This window comes from Medicago truncatula, chromosome 7 (assembly GCF_003473485.1).
Source record: "Medicago truncatula cultivar Jemalong A17 chromosome 7, MtrunA17r5.0-ANR, whole genome shotgun sequence".
Taxonomy (NCBI): domain Eukaryota; kingdom Viridiplantae; phylum Streptophyta; class Magnoliopsida; order Fabales; family Fabaceae; genus Medicago; species Medicago truncatula.
In genome coordinates this window covers 27,949,996-27,967,878 of record NC_053048.1, presented here as the reverse complement: position 1 = coordinate 27,967,878, position 17,883 = coordinate 27,949,996, and the positions used below count along the sequence as shown (strand labels likewise).

General features: G+C 32.0%; 1 protein-coding gene, 1 long non-coding RNA gene and 1 other non-coding gene across 3 annotated transcripts; 1 reads left to right on the top strand and 2 right to left on the bottom strand.

Moving 5' to 3' along the window:
- Positions 1-1,803: 1,803 nt before the first annotated feature.
- Positions 1,804-3,113, top strand: LOC112416239 (uncharacterized). Its single transcript, XR_003006530.2, has 2 exons — positions 1,804-2,033; positions 2,691-3,113. It is a non-coding gene; the product is annotated as an uncharacterized lncRNA (long non-coding RNA).
- An 8,636-nt stretch (positions 3,114-11,749) lies between these two features.
- Positions 11,750-11,822, bottom strand: TRNAK-CUU (transfer RNA lysine (anticodon CUU)). The gene has a single exon. It is a non-coding gene; the product is annotated as a tRNA-Lys (tRNA).
- A 1,508-nt stretch (positions 11,823-13,330) lies between these two features.
- LOC25498439 (RING-H2 finger protein ATL33) lies at positions 13,331-14,348 on the bottom strand. Its single transcript, XM_013593355.3, has one exon. It carries the CDS (start codon positions 14,127-14,129, stop codon positions 13,425-13,427), a length of 705 nt encoding a protein of 234 aa, XP_013448809.1. The 5' UTR covers positions 14,130-14,348; the 3' UTR covers positions 13,331-13,424.
- Positions 14,349-17,883: the final 3,535 nt, after the last annotated feature.

The following is a 17,883-nucleotide window of genomic DNA, read 5'->3' as shown; positions in this document are numbered from 1 at the left end:
TCGTTTATTGTTTTTTGTACTTTATTCTTTACATGCATTTGCTGTGTTAAGTGGCAAAATACTCTTTCCTCTTATCCTATCTGTGAATATTACGGTGAGAATCCATGATAGGTCCTAGTGTTAGGGATTCTTGCCAAATTTACTTTCATAGCTTTTGGGGAGCAATTAAATCTGCTTTTCTCCGAACTATTTTTATGATAGTTTAGAGTTGTTATTTATAAAGGTTGCTAGAAAAATTCATTCCTTTGTGTGTAATACTCATTTTGTTTTGAAGTGCAATCCAATATTACCTTTTGGTTTTGTTATGTTTTATTTCTCTAATAATTTTTTTTTAATTGCAAATTTATACATGTGCGAGTGATGCTGCCATCTCACAATTTCTACCAACATCATCCCCAAAATTTCAGTATTTAAAGAAAAAGTTAAGTTCATATGAGCTATTTGAAGAATTGGCCAATAAAATCGGAAGCTTAAAACAACAGGTGTGTTCAAATTAGATTAAATTTTCTTTACTTGTGTTGTTTTACAGGTAAAGAAACTTTAATCTAATTTGCACACACATGTTGTTTTATGCTTCAAAATTTATTGGCTAATTCTTCGAATAGCTCATATGAACTTACATTTTCCTTGTAATACCAAAATTTTGGGGTTGATGTTGGTATAAATTGTGAGATGGCAGTATCACTCGCACATGTCTAAACCTTCATTAAAAAAAACATATCCGAGAAAGAAAACATAAAAAAAAAAAAAAACCAAAAGGTAATATTGTGCTGTACTTCAACACATAATGAGTCATACACACAAAGTAATAAATTTTTCTAGCAACCTTTATAAATAACAACTATAAACTATCCTAAAAAGAGTTCGGAGAAAAACAGATTTAATTGCTCCCCAAAAGCTATGAAAGCATCTATAGTTCTACTGGTAGATGAAAAAACACCTCATGCTCTAAAAGAATCCTTGAAAAACCATTATTATTTCAATACTTCAAACTTTATTAATTTCATTTGCTTCAAAATTGTATTACATTTACAATGAATATTTATAATGATTTAGGGTTTAAGGTTTAGAGTTTCGGGTTTAGAGTAATGAATATTTCCATACCATGTTTAGAACTCAGTTGTCAATTTGTAATTTAAGCAAAATACTTGGGCAAATTAATATTATTCTTGATCTAGTCGTATTTATCCTAGTTCCAGAATATCCATGTTAATTTTGAAAGTAAGAATCATTTTATTTGTATACCTGATGATATTGATATTGAAATAAAATCAATGTTTTAATTAAAGCCCTGGCATAGCCTGTTTTAATGGCTTAGGTTCAGTGTATCATAGTTAATGGTTGATATTTCTTTCTTTTAAACGAAACTTTTGACCATTTTCATTATGCATTCATTATTTCTTTGCTTTTGTTTTATGTTTTGTTGTTTTACTTTACTTGCACTTTTATGTTTAAATACAGCGGCAGATTCTGAATCGATCTTGTCGAAAAATATTTGGGAACTAATGACTCTAATGAATTCAAAGGTTCTTTTTACCTTTTTCCTCTTCATTTATAGTTTTTTGTAGTTCATTATTTACATGCATATTTATTGTGTTCAGTGGCAAAATACTCTTTCCCCTTATCCTATTTGGAAATGTTACGATAAGAATCCATGATGAGTGGCGGAGGCTTTAAAGGGCTGAGGTGGGCCACGGCCCACCCCCAAAAAAAAAATCTATAGGAAAATTACAAAAATATCCTCAGAGTATATTATTTTTTCCAAGTGGCCCACCCAACATTCCCAGCCTTTTCCACTTCCTCTATTATGTTAGACACAACTTCTCCCTCTTTGAAAACGCGACCTAATTACAATCCCATAACCTTCAACCCAAATCACAGTGTCACCGTCGATTCTCACCGTTTCCGGCCACGCGACCTCCGGCGCCAAGCACTCACTCCGGCACTCCCTTCTCTCTCTCTCTCAAATAGAGAAGATCAAACAAAATCCCTTTTTCTTTTTCACTCTCTGTTTTTCCAATCCAAATGGAAATGTAATTTCTTGACTATTGTTGATTTTCTTTTTGATTTTAGAATTTAAAGGTGTTTGTTTGTTGTTGTTTGCTCTTAAGATTGGTTGTTGTTTGATATTGTTGATTGATGATTGCTACTATTACTAAGTTTGAATGTTAATTAATTTTCTTGTTTGTTGTTCTTGTTTCTTGATTGTTGGTACTTGGTAATTGAATTTTGAAACTGCAATGTTATTTTGGTTATAGAGAAATTAGTATTTTGTATTAGAGTAGGCAGTAGCAATGTTATATTGTTCATATTTTTGTTGTTATTCCATCATGCCATGCGTACAGTAGCAATGCTATGAAGGTTACATATGAAAAATCATGATATATTTTTGTTTATATATTAGAGTATATTTTGCTGGCACACCCTCGATATTTTTTCTAGTTTCGCCACTGTTCATGATAGGTCTTAGTGTTAGGGATTCTAGCCAAAGTTACTTTCATAGCTTTTAGGGAGCAATTAACTCTGCTTTTCTGCAAGCTCTTTTTAGGATAGCTTATAGTTGTTATTTATAACGGTTGCTAAAGAATTTATTCCTTTGTTTGTAATACTCGTTTTGTTTTGAAGTGCAACCCAATATTACTTTGGTTTTGTTATGTTTTATTTTTCTTATAATTTTTTTTTAATTGAAGGTTTATACATGTGCGAGTGTGCTGCCATCTCACAATTTCTATCAACATCACCCCCAAAATTCCGGTATTTAAAGGGAAATGTAATTTCATACGAGCTATTCGAGGAATTGGCCAATAAAATCAGAAGCTTAAAACAACATGTGTGTGCAATTTCTATCAACATCACCCCCAAAATTCCGGTATTTAAAGGAACTTGAACTTTGTGCTGCCAGCCAAATTTTTCTCTTTTTCATTTACGAATTGGATCTTTATTTATATTAAAGTTCATATATGTATATTATCTTATGCAACGGTTGTTTACTTGTTTGATTCAAAAATTGGAGATGAGAATGAAATTGGAGAGATAGTTGAAGATATGTAAGAAGTTGAACTTTTGCTTCGTGAAGTTACCAATTCTTAGTTGGCTTCTCTTAACATGCTAAATGATCTTTCAATTTTAAATTTTTGACAATTTTTGACATGTTGTTCCTTCTTAGTACTACTATTTACGTGATCATACGAGAAAGATCAATATCTTCTTTTACCCAAACCCTAGTCATCATTTTAATGATAAATCTACCAATCCTCAAGAAATAATTAGCATTGAATGATAGTTAGGGGTGATAATAGGTTAGATCCAGTGGCGGTTTTTGAGTAATTTTGTTGGGGGTGCCAAATATCGATAGAATATATAAGAAACAGTTTCAAACACTTTTGAGGATTATGATGTGGTGTGGTAGTTCGTTAGCCTGAATATTACTTGGAGGACGCTGGTTCAAGTCTTGCCATGAGTGACTTTTTTGAATATAAAACATTAAAAATACAGTTGAAATATAAAAAAGAGGGTGTGGGAGATTCAAACATAGGCCCTCAAGATAGATACAGGGTAGGGTTGTCTAACCACTGCACCAACCATTACTCATGTGGCATACTATGACTAATATCATATTTATAGAGAAGTTGGGGGGTGCAGTGGCATCTGCAGGTCTCCAAGGAGATCCGCCACTGGTTAGACCACTCGTCAGGTAGGTCCCGGCTTACTGAAAGTCTGATTCGATCTAACTCGTTTAATAAATAGATTAAGCATTAGCTTTTTAAAAAGCATATTAATAAATGGGTTAGGTTTTGGCTTATAAAAAAGTCTATCAAGCTTATCATCCCGACCTGTATATGAGTATATTACATTTCCCTAAATTTATTATTTATATGTTAATACATAAAATAAAAAAAAAAAAAAAACAATTCATTCAAATTCTCATATTAAGTTGGTGATTTTTTCTTATTTACATCGAAGATTTTATGCATTAAATACCCATATTTTTTTTTTGAAGGACATTAAATACCCATATTGTTATTTGATTTGTGTGAACTTTTGAGGCTTGATACTACCTAAGGTTAAGTATGATTATCAAATTAAGTTTGAAATCCTTCTTGTTATCAGACACGATTATTCTTGAGTTTCTATTCATCTATAAATTTTACGATTGTGTTTTATTTGTTTAATGTGTATCTAATAAATGTTTATCTCTACATTAAGCACGTTACACAAATTGAGAAGAAAGAAAAATGGATGAATAGACTTTATTTAAAATTTGTAACACAAACTAGACATTTAGATAGGCTAGTAGGTCATGCCAAACTTTTAAAAAGATCAGACCAGACTTAAAATAAAGCCTTTAACAGGTAAAATTAAAGATCAAGGCTTATGCCTTAATTTTTTTCAACCAGGCTAGACATGTTTAAACAAAGCCTGACTCAACCCCAGCTCATTCCCACCCGTGATAGTACTTCTAGTAGGATTACATTTACTTGTCCTAAATTATCTTATTCTAGTATCTTAAGTTACTCTTATGTGTAACTGTAATGTGTGTCTCTTGATTTTTTTTCTCTGTCAAAAATTATGAGGTACAGGTTACAGTTACGCATAAGAGACACACATTATAATGTATATATATGCTCATCTAAAGTTGCACAACTAGATAGACAAAGAGTTGCAGTTTATAGATACACATTTAAGGCATGCATTATTGATAGTATTTAAACTCAAGTATCTTAAAGCTCGTGTTATTGCTAGATAGTTTCATTGAAAAAGATGGAGTGACCACACCGGGTCAATTTAAAGAGGGTTTAAGCCGTCAGCTTAGGAGTCACCAAATTCTATAGATAGACGAAAACATAAACAACCATTGTTATTGTGAAAAATAAAAAAAACAAATAGTTCTACTGTTTTACCCATCTTATTTGAATCAAGGAAGGAAGGATGGCAGTTCAGTAACGTTTAGTAGGAATCCTTAGGTTAGTGAACTAACTCCAAATTCTTTTGTTAGCTTATTTTTCTAAATTTATCCACCCTTTAACCTAAGCCAAGTTATAACCCTCAAAGTCCTTTAAATGTGTAAATAATTTGAATTTGTCTGTCTGTTTAGAATTGTCTAAAATTTATAGCAACGAACATTCATGCGACGAATGAAGTGGGCAAATATCGTGACCAGCCCTACTGCCTTTAGGAGATACATACGTGTATCATGAAAAAGAATATGCCTATGAACAGATGTTACTTTTACCAAACCATACTCACTTTAATGTATTGTGTAATGTATTGTGGTAAGTTAGTTGATGTTCAGCCATAATATATTTTTATGTATATAATTAGCTTCATCTATGTTAGTCAAATCTTATATTCTATAAATGTTTGCTAAATATACACTGGTACAACAATTTTTTTTTTAGTTTATTGGAACTTTAATCGTTTTAGATTATAGAAGGTTAAATTGTGTTTTTGGTCCCTTAACTATTTAGGTAGCATCGCTTTGGTCCCTTAATTAAAATTTGATTTATTTTGGTCCTTAACTTCTCTCCGTTAACATTTTGGTCATTTCCGTTAGTTTTAATTCAAAAACGTTAGGTTTTCTTCATCTTCTTCTCCTTTTTTTCATCTTCATATCATCTCCATCAACCTTCAACAACAAGAATCTCAGAAAAACTCCAGAAGAAAATGAAGAAAACCTAACGTTTTTGAATTAAAATTAACAGAAAAGACCAAAATATGTAACAGAGAGAAGTTAAGAGACCAAAATAAAGAATTTTAATTAAGGGACCAAAGCGATACTACCTAAATAATTAAGGGACCAAAAATGCAATCAAGCCATTATATAATCTAAAAATACCAAAACAAGATTTGGATTATCTAATATGAACAAGTGTAAAACTGGAAATTTAAAGGGTTAATAGTGTTTTATCCCCCTGTAATATAGGTCATTTCCGATTTTATCCCCTATAAAATATTTTTTTTGGATTTCGTCCTTGTAACTTGAAGATTTTTTGTTTTGGACCTTCATGAATTTTGACTGTACAAAATCGAAGATATAAAAATTTCCTCAAATTACAAGGGGGTAAACTTAAATTTGCTCAAATTATAGGGGGTGAAATTTTCATTGAAGGTCCAAAACCAAAAAATCTTCAAATTACAAGGATGAAATTCAAAAAAAAATATTTTACAGGAGAGAAACTGAAAATGACTTATATTACAGGAGATAAAACACTATTAATCCAAATTTAAAAGGCACATGAGAAAGACAGAAGGTGGGATGGCAAACACCAAGAACAACAACATCCTAATCATATGGAGCATCCTACGGAGGATCACCCTTATGAAATGAAAGACTCATTGAAATAAGACCAAGTAATTTTCTTTTACAAAAAGAAAAGTACATAGTAATTTTATTAATGTTGGTTCGATAGTATATAATCCAACTTTTGTTTATCATGGATTTAATCTAGGGTCAATATGTCTTTACCTTCTATAATTTGGGCGAGTTTCAGTTTACCTTTCTGAAAAAAGAAAAAAAAAATGTTTAGATTCCAATCCTGTAAAATAAGATTCTTTGATTTTAGCCCCTAACCCATGTGACTTTGCAGAATTGCTGACGTGGCGAGTTGAGTGGCATGTTGTCTATGCATATCTGATTATGTGGCGTGCAGATTGTATAATTAATTTTTTTTTCAATTTTTTTTAAAAAATTTAAAAATTTGTAAAAGTTAATTTTTTTTTCCAAAATATATATAATTTACAAAAAAATATATTTCAAATATTTTAATTTTCCATAGATTTTTAAAATTAGTTTGGAAATACATATTTCAAAATTTTTATTTCGAAAAAAAATTCAAATTATTTTCAAAAAAGAAGTTTTTTAAATTTTATCAACAAAAAAAAATCTGAAAAATATTTTTATTTTTAAAAATCTGGATACAAATTTATTTAAAAATTTAGGAAAATTCAATTTTTTTCGGAAATTTTATTCCAATTTTTTTTTTTACGAAATCTGATTTTTTTTTAATATTTAAATTTATTCTTATCTATTTGTTACATGTGTTATTTATATTGAAAATTGAGACCATTTTTGAAAAGAAACAACTAGTCCAAAAGTGCTGAAAGGGGTTGAAAAACTTTAAAAAAATCCAAATTAAATTAAAATTTTAAAAATATTCGAAAAAAATTAATATAAGCTAATTTTTGAATGTTTTGGTAAAAAATATTAATTTTTTTCTGAATTTTTTTATTTTTTGAAAAAAATCCAAATTTTTTCATTTTTTTTAAAAAAATTGATTTTTTTTTCTTATTTTTAAATTTTTGAAAATTAATTTTCAGGTTTTAAAAAAATAAAAATTATAATAATTACACAGTGGCGTGTCACGTCAGTGTCCATTACACACATGTCAGGTTTTAAAAAAAATTAAAATAATTACACAATGGCGTACCACGTCAGCGTTTGGATGGGGTCAGGGGTGTTTTGTGGAGAATCTTCATATTACAGGGATTTTTGTGGAGAATCTTCATATTATAGGGTTGGACTCTAAACTGTTTTTTTACAGGGGGTAAGCCGGAACTCGCCTAAATTACAGGGGGTAAAATCATATTAACCCTTTAATCTATTTCTCCAAAAAAATATTTTCACTTATATTTTATTGATTTGGAGAAGATGTATGATAAAATGTTTAGAGAGATATCGTGGAAAGCCCTAGAGAAGAAAAATGTTATGATTGTTTCAAGGGTCAACCCTAAGTGCTTATATTTTAATTTAGTTTTGGATGTATTTACGGAACACATCCAAGAGTTAGCACCGAGATGTATGCTTTTTATATGATGTAGTTCTGCTTGGAGAGTCGAGGAATGAGTTGAATGAGAGGTTGGAGACAAGCCTTAGAAGCATATAACTTCCACCTGAGTAGAATAATTACATAGTATATAGAATGTAATTTCAGCAAAAGACGACGTAGTTATACCTTTAAGGTTGTAACACCCCGTTATTCCAACAACTAATTATTAAATAAAATAAATCAGAGTTCAACAACAAACAGGAATGTCACGCTGCTTTCAAAATTTCTTAAATAAAAATAAATACTTTTTATCAAAATCAACTTTGGTAGATAAACCAATACTTTGCAGCGGAATATTTTTCAATTACTTAACATTAAACAACCAACAATAAATTCTGGCACAAAGGCCTCAACATAAATAGTTATCAAAATTTGTTCAACAACAACAAAAGGCTCCAACAACATGTTCCAAAATTGATACATAAGTAATGAAAATAAAACAACAATTTCTCATCCCGTTACATATCAGAGCCCTAAGACACTTGATCCACCACTTCTACTACTCTTCATCACCTGCAAGTTACCCATACGAAGGGCAACATTTCCAAGCAGAAGGGGTGAAATTCACAAACAACAACAACAATAGATATATAATTCATCAATTGAATCTAACACCCTAAATAACAACAATACTTCAATATACATATATATTTCATAATCAACAACATCATTAACATTTGACAATTTCAACCAACAACGACGACTTATGCAATGACATGACAACACTACTACGACTCAACAACAAAATGTGACAATGCAGATGCATGTGGTACCATTTTAACGCGTTTGAATGACAAGACATTCCAGGGCATGAGCCCTCAACAGTTGAATAGTCAAAGCATTCACAGGGCATGAGCCCTCACCAATTGAATGAACTAGCATTCACAGGGCATAAGCCCTCTCCAATTGAACGACAAGGCGTTCCAGGGCATGAGCCCTCTCCAGTTTATGATTATGCAATGAACTCCACTTGTGTATATCAACATACAACTCAACTACAACACAACGACCGCATGAACGACGACAACTACTACTCAACAATGCATATATATGAATATGACTTACACCCCAACAATTCAACTAATGATACTTCAACCTTTGAAATGAAATTCAACAACATGTATAATTTATTTACATATAAATATACATGACAGCCATCAACAATTCATCATACTTAATTCAACAGCTCCAGTAAAAATAACACAATTAATTATAATCATTGTCTTACACAAGATCCAACAAACAGTATTCAAATACATAGAAACGGCTTCAGGTACTGAGCAACTCACCTCGCGAGTACATCTACTCGCTATGGCAAACTCAAGAAATGGGTTACTCGCTATGGCGAGTACGTGGCGAGCAAGAAAAATGGTGCTCTCAGGAGTTTTGACATTTTTCTCACTAAATCTTCAATTTTAAGCTCACTAAACATCTTTTTAATCTAAAAATTGTCTCAGTCCTCTTCAAAAACATCTAGGCACTCAAAACCATCCAACTTACGCCTTATAACAACATTTTAAAAATCATGATCTCTCACTCACTTACTCGCTATGGCGAATGGTTCTGCTCGCGAGGCGAGCGATGAAGATGGCTCACTCGCGAGGCGAGACAAGCTTCTCGCGGGGGCGAGCGATGAAGATCATGTACGAGCAGAATGCAGGTTTTTCCCAAAAATCCCAATTTTCTCAATTTCAAACCTCAAAACAGATTACAGAAGTGTAATAAAGTTCTGTCTACGACCTGATTACATTATAACACTATCACAATGGTTTCTACACTCTTTCAATCCAAAATCAAAGAATTAAAATCTAAACCCAATTCCCAAATTAACCAAAACCTTCATGTTAAATCAAAATCAGAATTACAACCTATATCATTGAGAGTTAACCTCACCCTTACCTTGATCTGATAAACAAAACTCTCCAAAAATCAGAATCTCCCTTCTTGGCTCTTCTCCTAGCTTTCTCTTGTTTTCTCCCCAAAACTTCTGTTTGTACGTAAAACAGTTTTCTAACTTCTCCCCTTTTCTTAACTCCCCAATTATTTCACTTAACTCCTACTTAATTCTATTAATTCTTATTTAACCCTAAACTCCTAAAATAATTCTATTTCTCACATTATTCTAATAAATGCTAAAAATAAATCAATTAATAATTTACACCACACCACAACATCAACAATAATTATTTAAAATCATAAAAAGACTCTAAATAAATCAGAAATAATTAAATAACGACTAGGGCGTTACAAAGGTGAAAGTTGGAGACCACATGATACCTCAATTTACACAGTTTAAATATCTTGGATTCATAGTACAAATGACGAAGAAATAATAACATATGTAAATCATCATATTCAAGTTGGGTGGTTGAAATCGAGAAGAGCCTTAGATGTTTAATGTAATACAAAAATACAACTCAAGTTGAAGGAAAAATTCTATCAAATAGTTGTCAAACTATGATGTTGTATGGAACATAGTGTTTGGCGGTTAAGAACCAACACGAGAATAAAATAAGCATAATGGATATGATGATGTTGCATTAGATGTGTGGTATAGACTATGATCTTGCATTGAGGTAACACATATAGTAGAAAAGATGACATAAATAAGTTTAAGTGGTTTAAGTATGTAGAGAAAATAACTGTAGATTCTATAGTAAGAAGAGTAGATCATATAGTTGAAGACCTAGAAAAACTATAAGAGAAACTATTAAAAAATATTTAGAGATTAATAAGTTGGATCCAAATATGATTTATGATATAACATTATGACGTAATTTGATCTCTCTAACCATCCTCATTTAGTGAGATAAAATTTAATTATTGTTGTTTATTGAATTTATACTATATATAAAGAAAGTAGACCGTTTTTGGCTGACTTTTTTCTCATTCCAATAACACCCTTAAACAAATTTAATCATAAATGTTTTTTTATGACAATAACAATTGCAGCTTAAGGCCAAAGAATATATTGACTTAATTCGACTTCAACTCTTGTGTTTTGAAATCTTAACTTAATTAGTAGTTAGAGATGCAGTGGACAATTTTGTCTAGTTGTGAAGAGGGAATGAAGGGCATGAGGAATAAAGGCACAATCATCAACACTCGGTTTTTAACAAAACAATTACTCTGGTTTTGTAGTTTATTTTGCCATACTTTCATTTGTTTATTTGACCCAAAATTAAGTGGTTTATATAGATAGTTACCAAGTTTGAAAATATCATGTGTTTATTTCGCCATATTGTCGTATCATATGCTAAAATATCATGTTTGAAAACAAGTTACAATCCTTACTGTCATGAATAAATTGATGTCATTGTATGTGAATCTGGAGAAGTATCTTGGGTGGCAAATTGAGGATCATGTGCCAAATTATGAATGATATGGTTTTGGTTTATAGCTGCATACTCGAAATTGAAGTTATCTATGTGCTTTTACAAAAATTCTATTTTTTTTAAGGGACAAACTAACGTTGTTAGTGAAGAAGGGAGCTCTTTCTCTATTTGATAAGAACTTAAGGGAGATTAGTGTATATTTTAAAACTAGAGGAGGTGTTTGTTCCATTTAAAGTGACCTCAAGGGAGGTAAATGTAATTTTCCCAAAAATCAAACATGGATTGCCATAATAAATTAAACTCATTGTTCGGTTGTACATGATAAGCGTATGAAATGGGGAGAGAACAATAAAAAACAATTATAACGCCCACCGTGGGGCTCTTTCTCTATTTGATAAGAACTTAAGGGAGATTAGTGTATATTTTAAAACTAGAGGAGGTGTTTGTTCCATTTAAAGTGACCTCAAGGGAGGTAAATGTAATTTTCCCAAAAATCAAACATGGATTGCCATAATAAATTAAACTCATTGTTCGGTTGTACATGATAAGCGTATGAAATGGGGAGAGAACAATAAAAAACAATTATAACGCCTACCGTGGGGCTCGAACCCACGACCACAAGGTTAAGAGCCTTGCGCTCTACCAACTGAGCTAGACGGGCAATTTTATTTGATGGCCTAATTCTATAACTTTTTTATGCGTTTAGTTCAGTATCTTATCTAGTTAACCAACAAAGATAACATCATTGCAAAGTTTTCTGCAAGTGTTCAATAAGTTTTTTTTTTTATTTTTTATAGATAAATCACATGACAAAATCATTGAAATTTATCTTTCAAACAAAAATCATTGAAATTTAAACACCCAATTAGAGGGATTGCGGTTTTGGACATGACATCCGATCTAAGAATTTTATTATCTGATCTAACAATTTTATTATTTTTGTTTAATTGAGTTCGAATTTATGGAGTGTTCAATTAGTTTTAACTTTTAAATAGTTTAACGCTTTGGATAAGGTAAATTATACAATCCTCGTAAATTTTTGACCTCGATAACAATATTTAAAATGTTAAAAATTTCTTGTTTTTTTTTTATTTTTTAAATATAACAAAAAAATACCTATATAGAAACTGAACGTGTCTAAACTTTACCTTGATGTGGTAAAAGCACAATATATGCACAATATCATTAGATTACAATTTTCAAGTGCTCATTGTTTCTGATAAAAAGAAGTGATCATTGCTTCAATCACACTCCATGAATGAAAATTACCAGTAAAGGAATTAAAGACTAAATAAGGTTGACTCTTTATTTGAATGTCTATATTTCATCGAGAGTAGATATGTCTGATTCAATACCAATTTCCCATATATCATGCCTCTCAATGCTCCCATTTCACCCTCTTTTTATAAGTTTCCGTTGCTAAAATAATCTTATTCCAAACAATCTCTCACGATCCCATCTTAATATTATTTAATTATTTGCTTTAAGGATCTTGCTAATCAGTGCTCTCATGATATTAATTAAGGAATCTATAAATAGAAATTTTAACATGAAAATACAAGATGTTACTTTTAATCAAATAATAATTACACACCTTTTAAACCAAAACTTACTTATTTTAAATGCTTAATTAATACTCTCGTAACACTCATTAGCATTCTCCATGTTTTAAAAGTGTAACACTTCCATTAGACCCAACTTATGTTGGCCATGAAATTCCCTTCTATTAAGCAAACAAACATCAAAATTATTTCTATAAATAAAAGAATCTTCTACAGCCTAGCAGCAAATGGCCAACGTTTGTTCCTTAATTATTTTTAATATAGTGTAATTCTCTGTTTTTTCTTTAAGCATACAAGTGGTTGAATTCACGCACTTTTTTTTTTTGGTTGGTAGACGAATGAAAACTATTATAAGCTCACACATAAGTGAAGGTGTCGAGGAACGAAAATCGATCATGACGTCCGGCCTAACAATTTCAACATTTTACCGCTAGGACTTCTGGACAATTCACGCACTTTTAAATATGTATTTAGCCTAAAATTTGATCAAAATACATCAACATTTCCTAATATATAAGACCAGAAACGAGTAATTTGTAAAAATCTATTTATTTTTTTTCTTTTCTAAATAACCTACTCAACATTACTTTATACATGAAATAAAACGTATTTGGAATTTTTGATATTTTTATGATATGATAATAACAACTAATAAAACTCACATTTTACCATAACAAAAATTAGAAACAAAATTTAGAAAATCAAACCAAAGAAGATGCATCAGGGAGACCTTGTTGAAGATCACTGTCTCTACTTGAGCCGGAACTTTTCACCGTCGCATCGGCCGCGGCCGGTGTGACGGTTTTGCGACAAATCGGACAATTGTTGTGATCATTGAGCCACAAATCAATACAAGAAGTATGAAAAGAATGCTTACAAACACTCAGCTGCCGAACTTCCTCACCATCGGCGAACACCGATAAACACACCGGACACTCGCCGCCGATTTTCGCCGCGTGTGTTTCTTTCTTGTAAACTTCACCGGTAGGAACAGTTTCCACGTCATGGCGAGAGTGTTCCGATGGGAGTGATATCTCACCGGAGAGTTCGTCGGTGGAGGATCTCCGACGACGTGAGGAGGATGATGAAGAAGATGAGCATCCGTATGCGAAGATGAAGGTGTAGATCAAAGCGGGAATGGTGACGATCGCGATAAGAGCGAGGAGAAACTCGAGAGGAGATAAATCGAAGGAGCTGGATCCGCCGGAGAATTGTGGTGGTGGAGGTGGTGCTGGGAGGACTGTGATTTGGAAAACTGAGCTAGGTGCACCGGCGAATGGTCTAAACGGTGGAGGTGGTGGTGCCGGAAGTACAACAATTTGGCCGGTGGATTGTGGCGGAGGAGATAAGGGAAACGGTGGCGGTAACGGTGGTGGAGTTGAGATAATAATGGGTGAGTTTTGCATCGTAGCAAAATAGAGAGAATGATTATTATTTATTTACTAATAATAATAGTAGCAATAGTAATGTTACATGTGATGAGTAAGGTTTTGTTACATTTTTTTGAGTATTTAATTTATTTGTTTATTTGAAAATAATAAAAGTGGTTGAAATTGGTTGTTAGGAGTAGAGTGAAAGGGACTGAGTTTGGAGTGTTGAAATTTGTTGTGAATTTCTTTGTAGCAATAATTGATTTTTGGGTAAAGTATGTGTGTGATTTAATGATGAAAAGGATTGGGAATGGAGAAAATTTTGATGGAATGATGTCAAGACAAAGGACTAACATGTGGACCCTTGGCACACTATCTAGTTTCTTTCTTGTTGTTTTCTCTAGCCTTCCTACTTTTCTACTAGTTGTGCTAATACAACAATGATTAGTGTCATCAAGTTAATTTTGTGAGATTTTTTGATCTTAACCCTTTAATTAAGGATTATTTTAATTAAGGTTCAAATTTCGATGTTTTATACTAATTTGTGCTTAAGAAGGGAAATGTTAACGAATGGTTTTGGGGCACTCTTTAAACATCAAAAAATGTAAAATTTTATGGAAGTTTGTGCATTTACTGCATTGGAAATTGAAGTTTTTACTTTTTTTTTTAAATTATTTCTTTATTATGAATGCTTAAAGAGTGTCCGGGACACTCGTTAACAAGACCCTAATTGAAATTCAGTATGCACTTGACACCGACAACTTTGTTTTTCAAAGCATAAGTGATTGTATATTTTTATTTTAAATAATATTTGCATGGTTGACTTAAAAAGTACTTTTTGACATTTATACTTTTATTTTATGAAATGCATGTGAGTCATCCCGTTTTAAAAACGAGTCTCACATGAAATAATGGATGTATTTCACGCAATATTATAACGATGTTGGAAAGAGATTGAATAAAGAGTATTGTTAGCATTACCCTATTAAATCTCTTGAGGTCAGCTCAAATTCATTGTAGTTGCTATAGATTATTTTTCCAAGTGGATAGAGTACAAACTTATATCCATCATTACCATAGGAAGGATTCAAAAGTTCGAATGGAAGAACATTGTATGTAGACATGGTCACCCATACTCAATCATCGCTGACAATGGGATCCAATTTACAAATCAGAAGTTCTAAGACTTCTGCAAAAATATCGATAGTAAACTAAAGTTTCTCTCTATTGAAAATCCACGAACGAACGACTAGGTTGAGTCAGCTAACAAGATCATTCTTAACAGATTGATAAGGAGGTTAGATCAAGCAAAACTAGAATGGGTGGAGGAGTTTATTGGAGTACTATAGGAGTAACATACTACACAAAAATCACCAAACAGAAGAAACACCCTTTAAACACGTCTACTTATGGTACCATTAAAACTCACATATTTCGATTATATTTTAAGATGTTTGATCAAACAAGAAGTATGAAACGAGTGTTCTCGCGCGGTGAAGCAGTTCGGCAGCTGAGTGCTTGTGGGAGGCTATTGAAGAATGATACAAACAAGATAGAATCAAATTTACTTGAAGATATAGAAGAGGAGCACCATATACTGCAGTGACTTGCAATGCAAGCTATTGCTAATTTTGATATATTTCTAACTAAAATTTGGTACAACTAACTCCCTTAGTTATAGGAAGAGTTAGTTATGAAACTGTATGGTAGGGCACAATTTAGCTTAGGCCTCAGAGTAATCCATCATTAAGATAGTATAAGTACTTGTAAGCTTCACAACTTCATGTAATGTGAAAAATCAATACAATTCACTCTATGTTGTCTCTCATTTTCATTCATTTTTCTTTGTTCTTTCTCAATCTCTGATTCTCTCAACAACATTCTGTTTTTTTTTTTTTTTCCTTTTCAATTATCTCCTTCCCTAAATTTGATTTCAGTAGTATATATAATGAACATCTTAGTCCTAAATCTCACAAGGAAAATATATATATAACGTGAAATCTGGAGAATGGGCTGCATTTACATCAATCGATCTTATATTTGCTTGATTTTGTTCATTGCTTTGATTTTTCTTTAAGGTAATGTATACTACAAGAAAGTTGTATCTCTCGAGTTGTAATGTTATGTCCAAAGTCCATGACATCAATCTTGATTTGGTGGAAAACATTTGTTGTTGTTTTTGAATCAAGCACGATGTTCGACATTCTCAAACTGCATATCACTAATTTATTAGAACGCATGAAATAAGCCTAGCGCTTCACCCACATCAACGGTGTACAGTAACAGCGGAGTAACACACATTGTTTTGGCCAAGACAAACACACCCTCCTTATCTTGCAAGCACATAAACTAGACATGTTTTGTTCAGCTGGTTCGAAAAAGAAGCATCAATATTACATTTGAGTTGACCACATTGCAACCTCTACCAACGTACCTGGTCCGTAATGGTTTGCGGCTCATTAAGATGTTGGCTTGTTGGTCCAGAAGTAGAAGGCAGCACTGTCCCAGCTTCTGTGCTCTGTATGTTCCGAGCAAAAATGTGAGGAAAACGATTTATTATGATGACGTTGATTATGATGATGATCTCCCTTTGTCTGGAATTTTGTCCCGAATGTCGAATTTGGGAACATGGAGTACAGGAGTAGTAACTATGATATTCCTATTAAGAAGAGGCATACTACTTCTACAAGACCAGTTAAGAGGCAATTTGATAACAGCTGATTCCTTGCAAAGTTCTGTTAAAAAATCAAAGTTCATACTATATGTTAATCAAGTTAAAGATACATAAAAAACTAGATACTTCTTTATCGAGGAAAGTTTAAATGCCAAGCAAATCGGCTGAAAAATCACTTTCCTAATTGAAGGAAGAAATTTCATTCATAGAAAAATCAATTGACAATTGCAAAAAGAAGAGAAGAGATTGAGCTCCATACAAAGAGATTTCCCGTCATCACTGCTGCCACCACCAACACCACAAAATTTTGACTTGTCAGAACTCGTAATAGCCATTTTTGAACACCACATAAACAACATGGGAATAAAAAACAAAATCAAGAAGCTTCCTCTAAAAAAATTATAGGTAAATCATCAAAGTGATACTACATATTTACCAAGGTTCTAAAAATAGTTTGTTTCCATGAGAAAAGCTGCAACAAAAAGGTATATGTAACCATTTTTATTCGTTTTAACACTGACAAAAAAATCAAGGAAATGATTACGACAAAATACTTTTACTCCCCATTACAATCATGGAAGATGGTAGGGAATAACTTTATTGCCTCAGTAGTTTTTTATTTTATGCACTTGTCTCTTTTAAAAATAGTAAAACCTGAGTTTATTAGTGGTTAATTTGGTTTTTAGAAGAAACAAATACAAGCACCGGCGGATCTTGAGTATATTTGTTGGGGGTGTCAAACCACTATGAAATATATATTAAATGGTTTCAAGAAGTAGAAAAAATCATTACCTGGCCTAATGGTTTAATTTGTTTGAAGGCAACAAGGGGTGCAGGTCTGAATCCCCACAAACATGATTTTTTGAATAAAATAGGTAAAAATACAAGAGAAATATGTAGAAAGAGGATGGCGTGAGTGTCAAACTCGCAACCATTAGGAGATTTTTAGACTACTTTTACACTGCAACAGCCGATAACTATAGATATAATACGCCTAATAAAGTATATATAGAAAACCTAGGGGATGCCATGGCTCCCACGAGTCTATACTAAGATCCGCCACTGAATACAATTATAAAAAGAATTAGAGTTATGTAATTAGGAAAAAAAAATGAA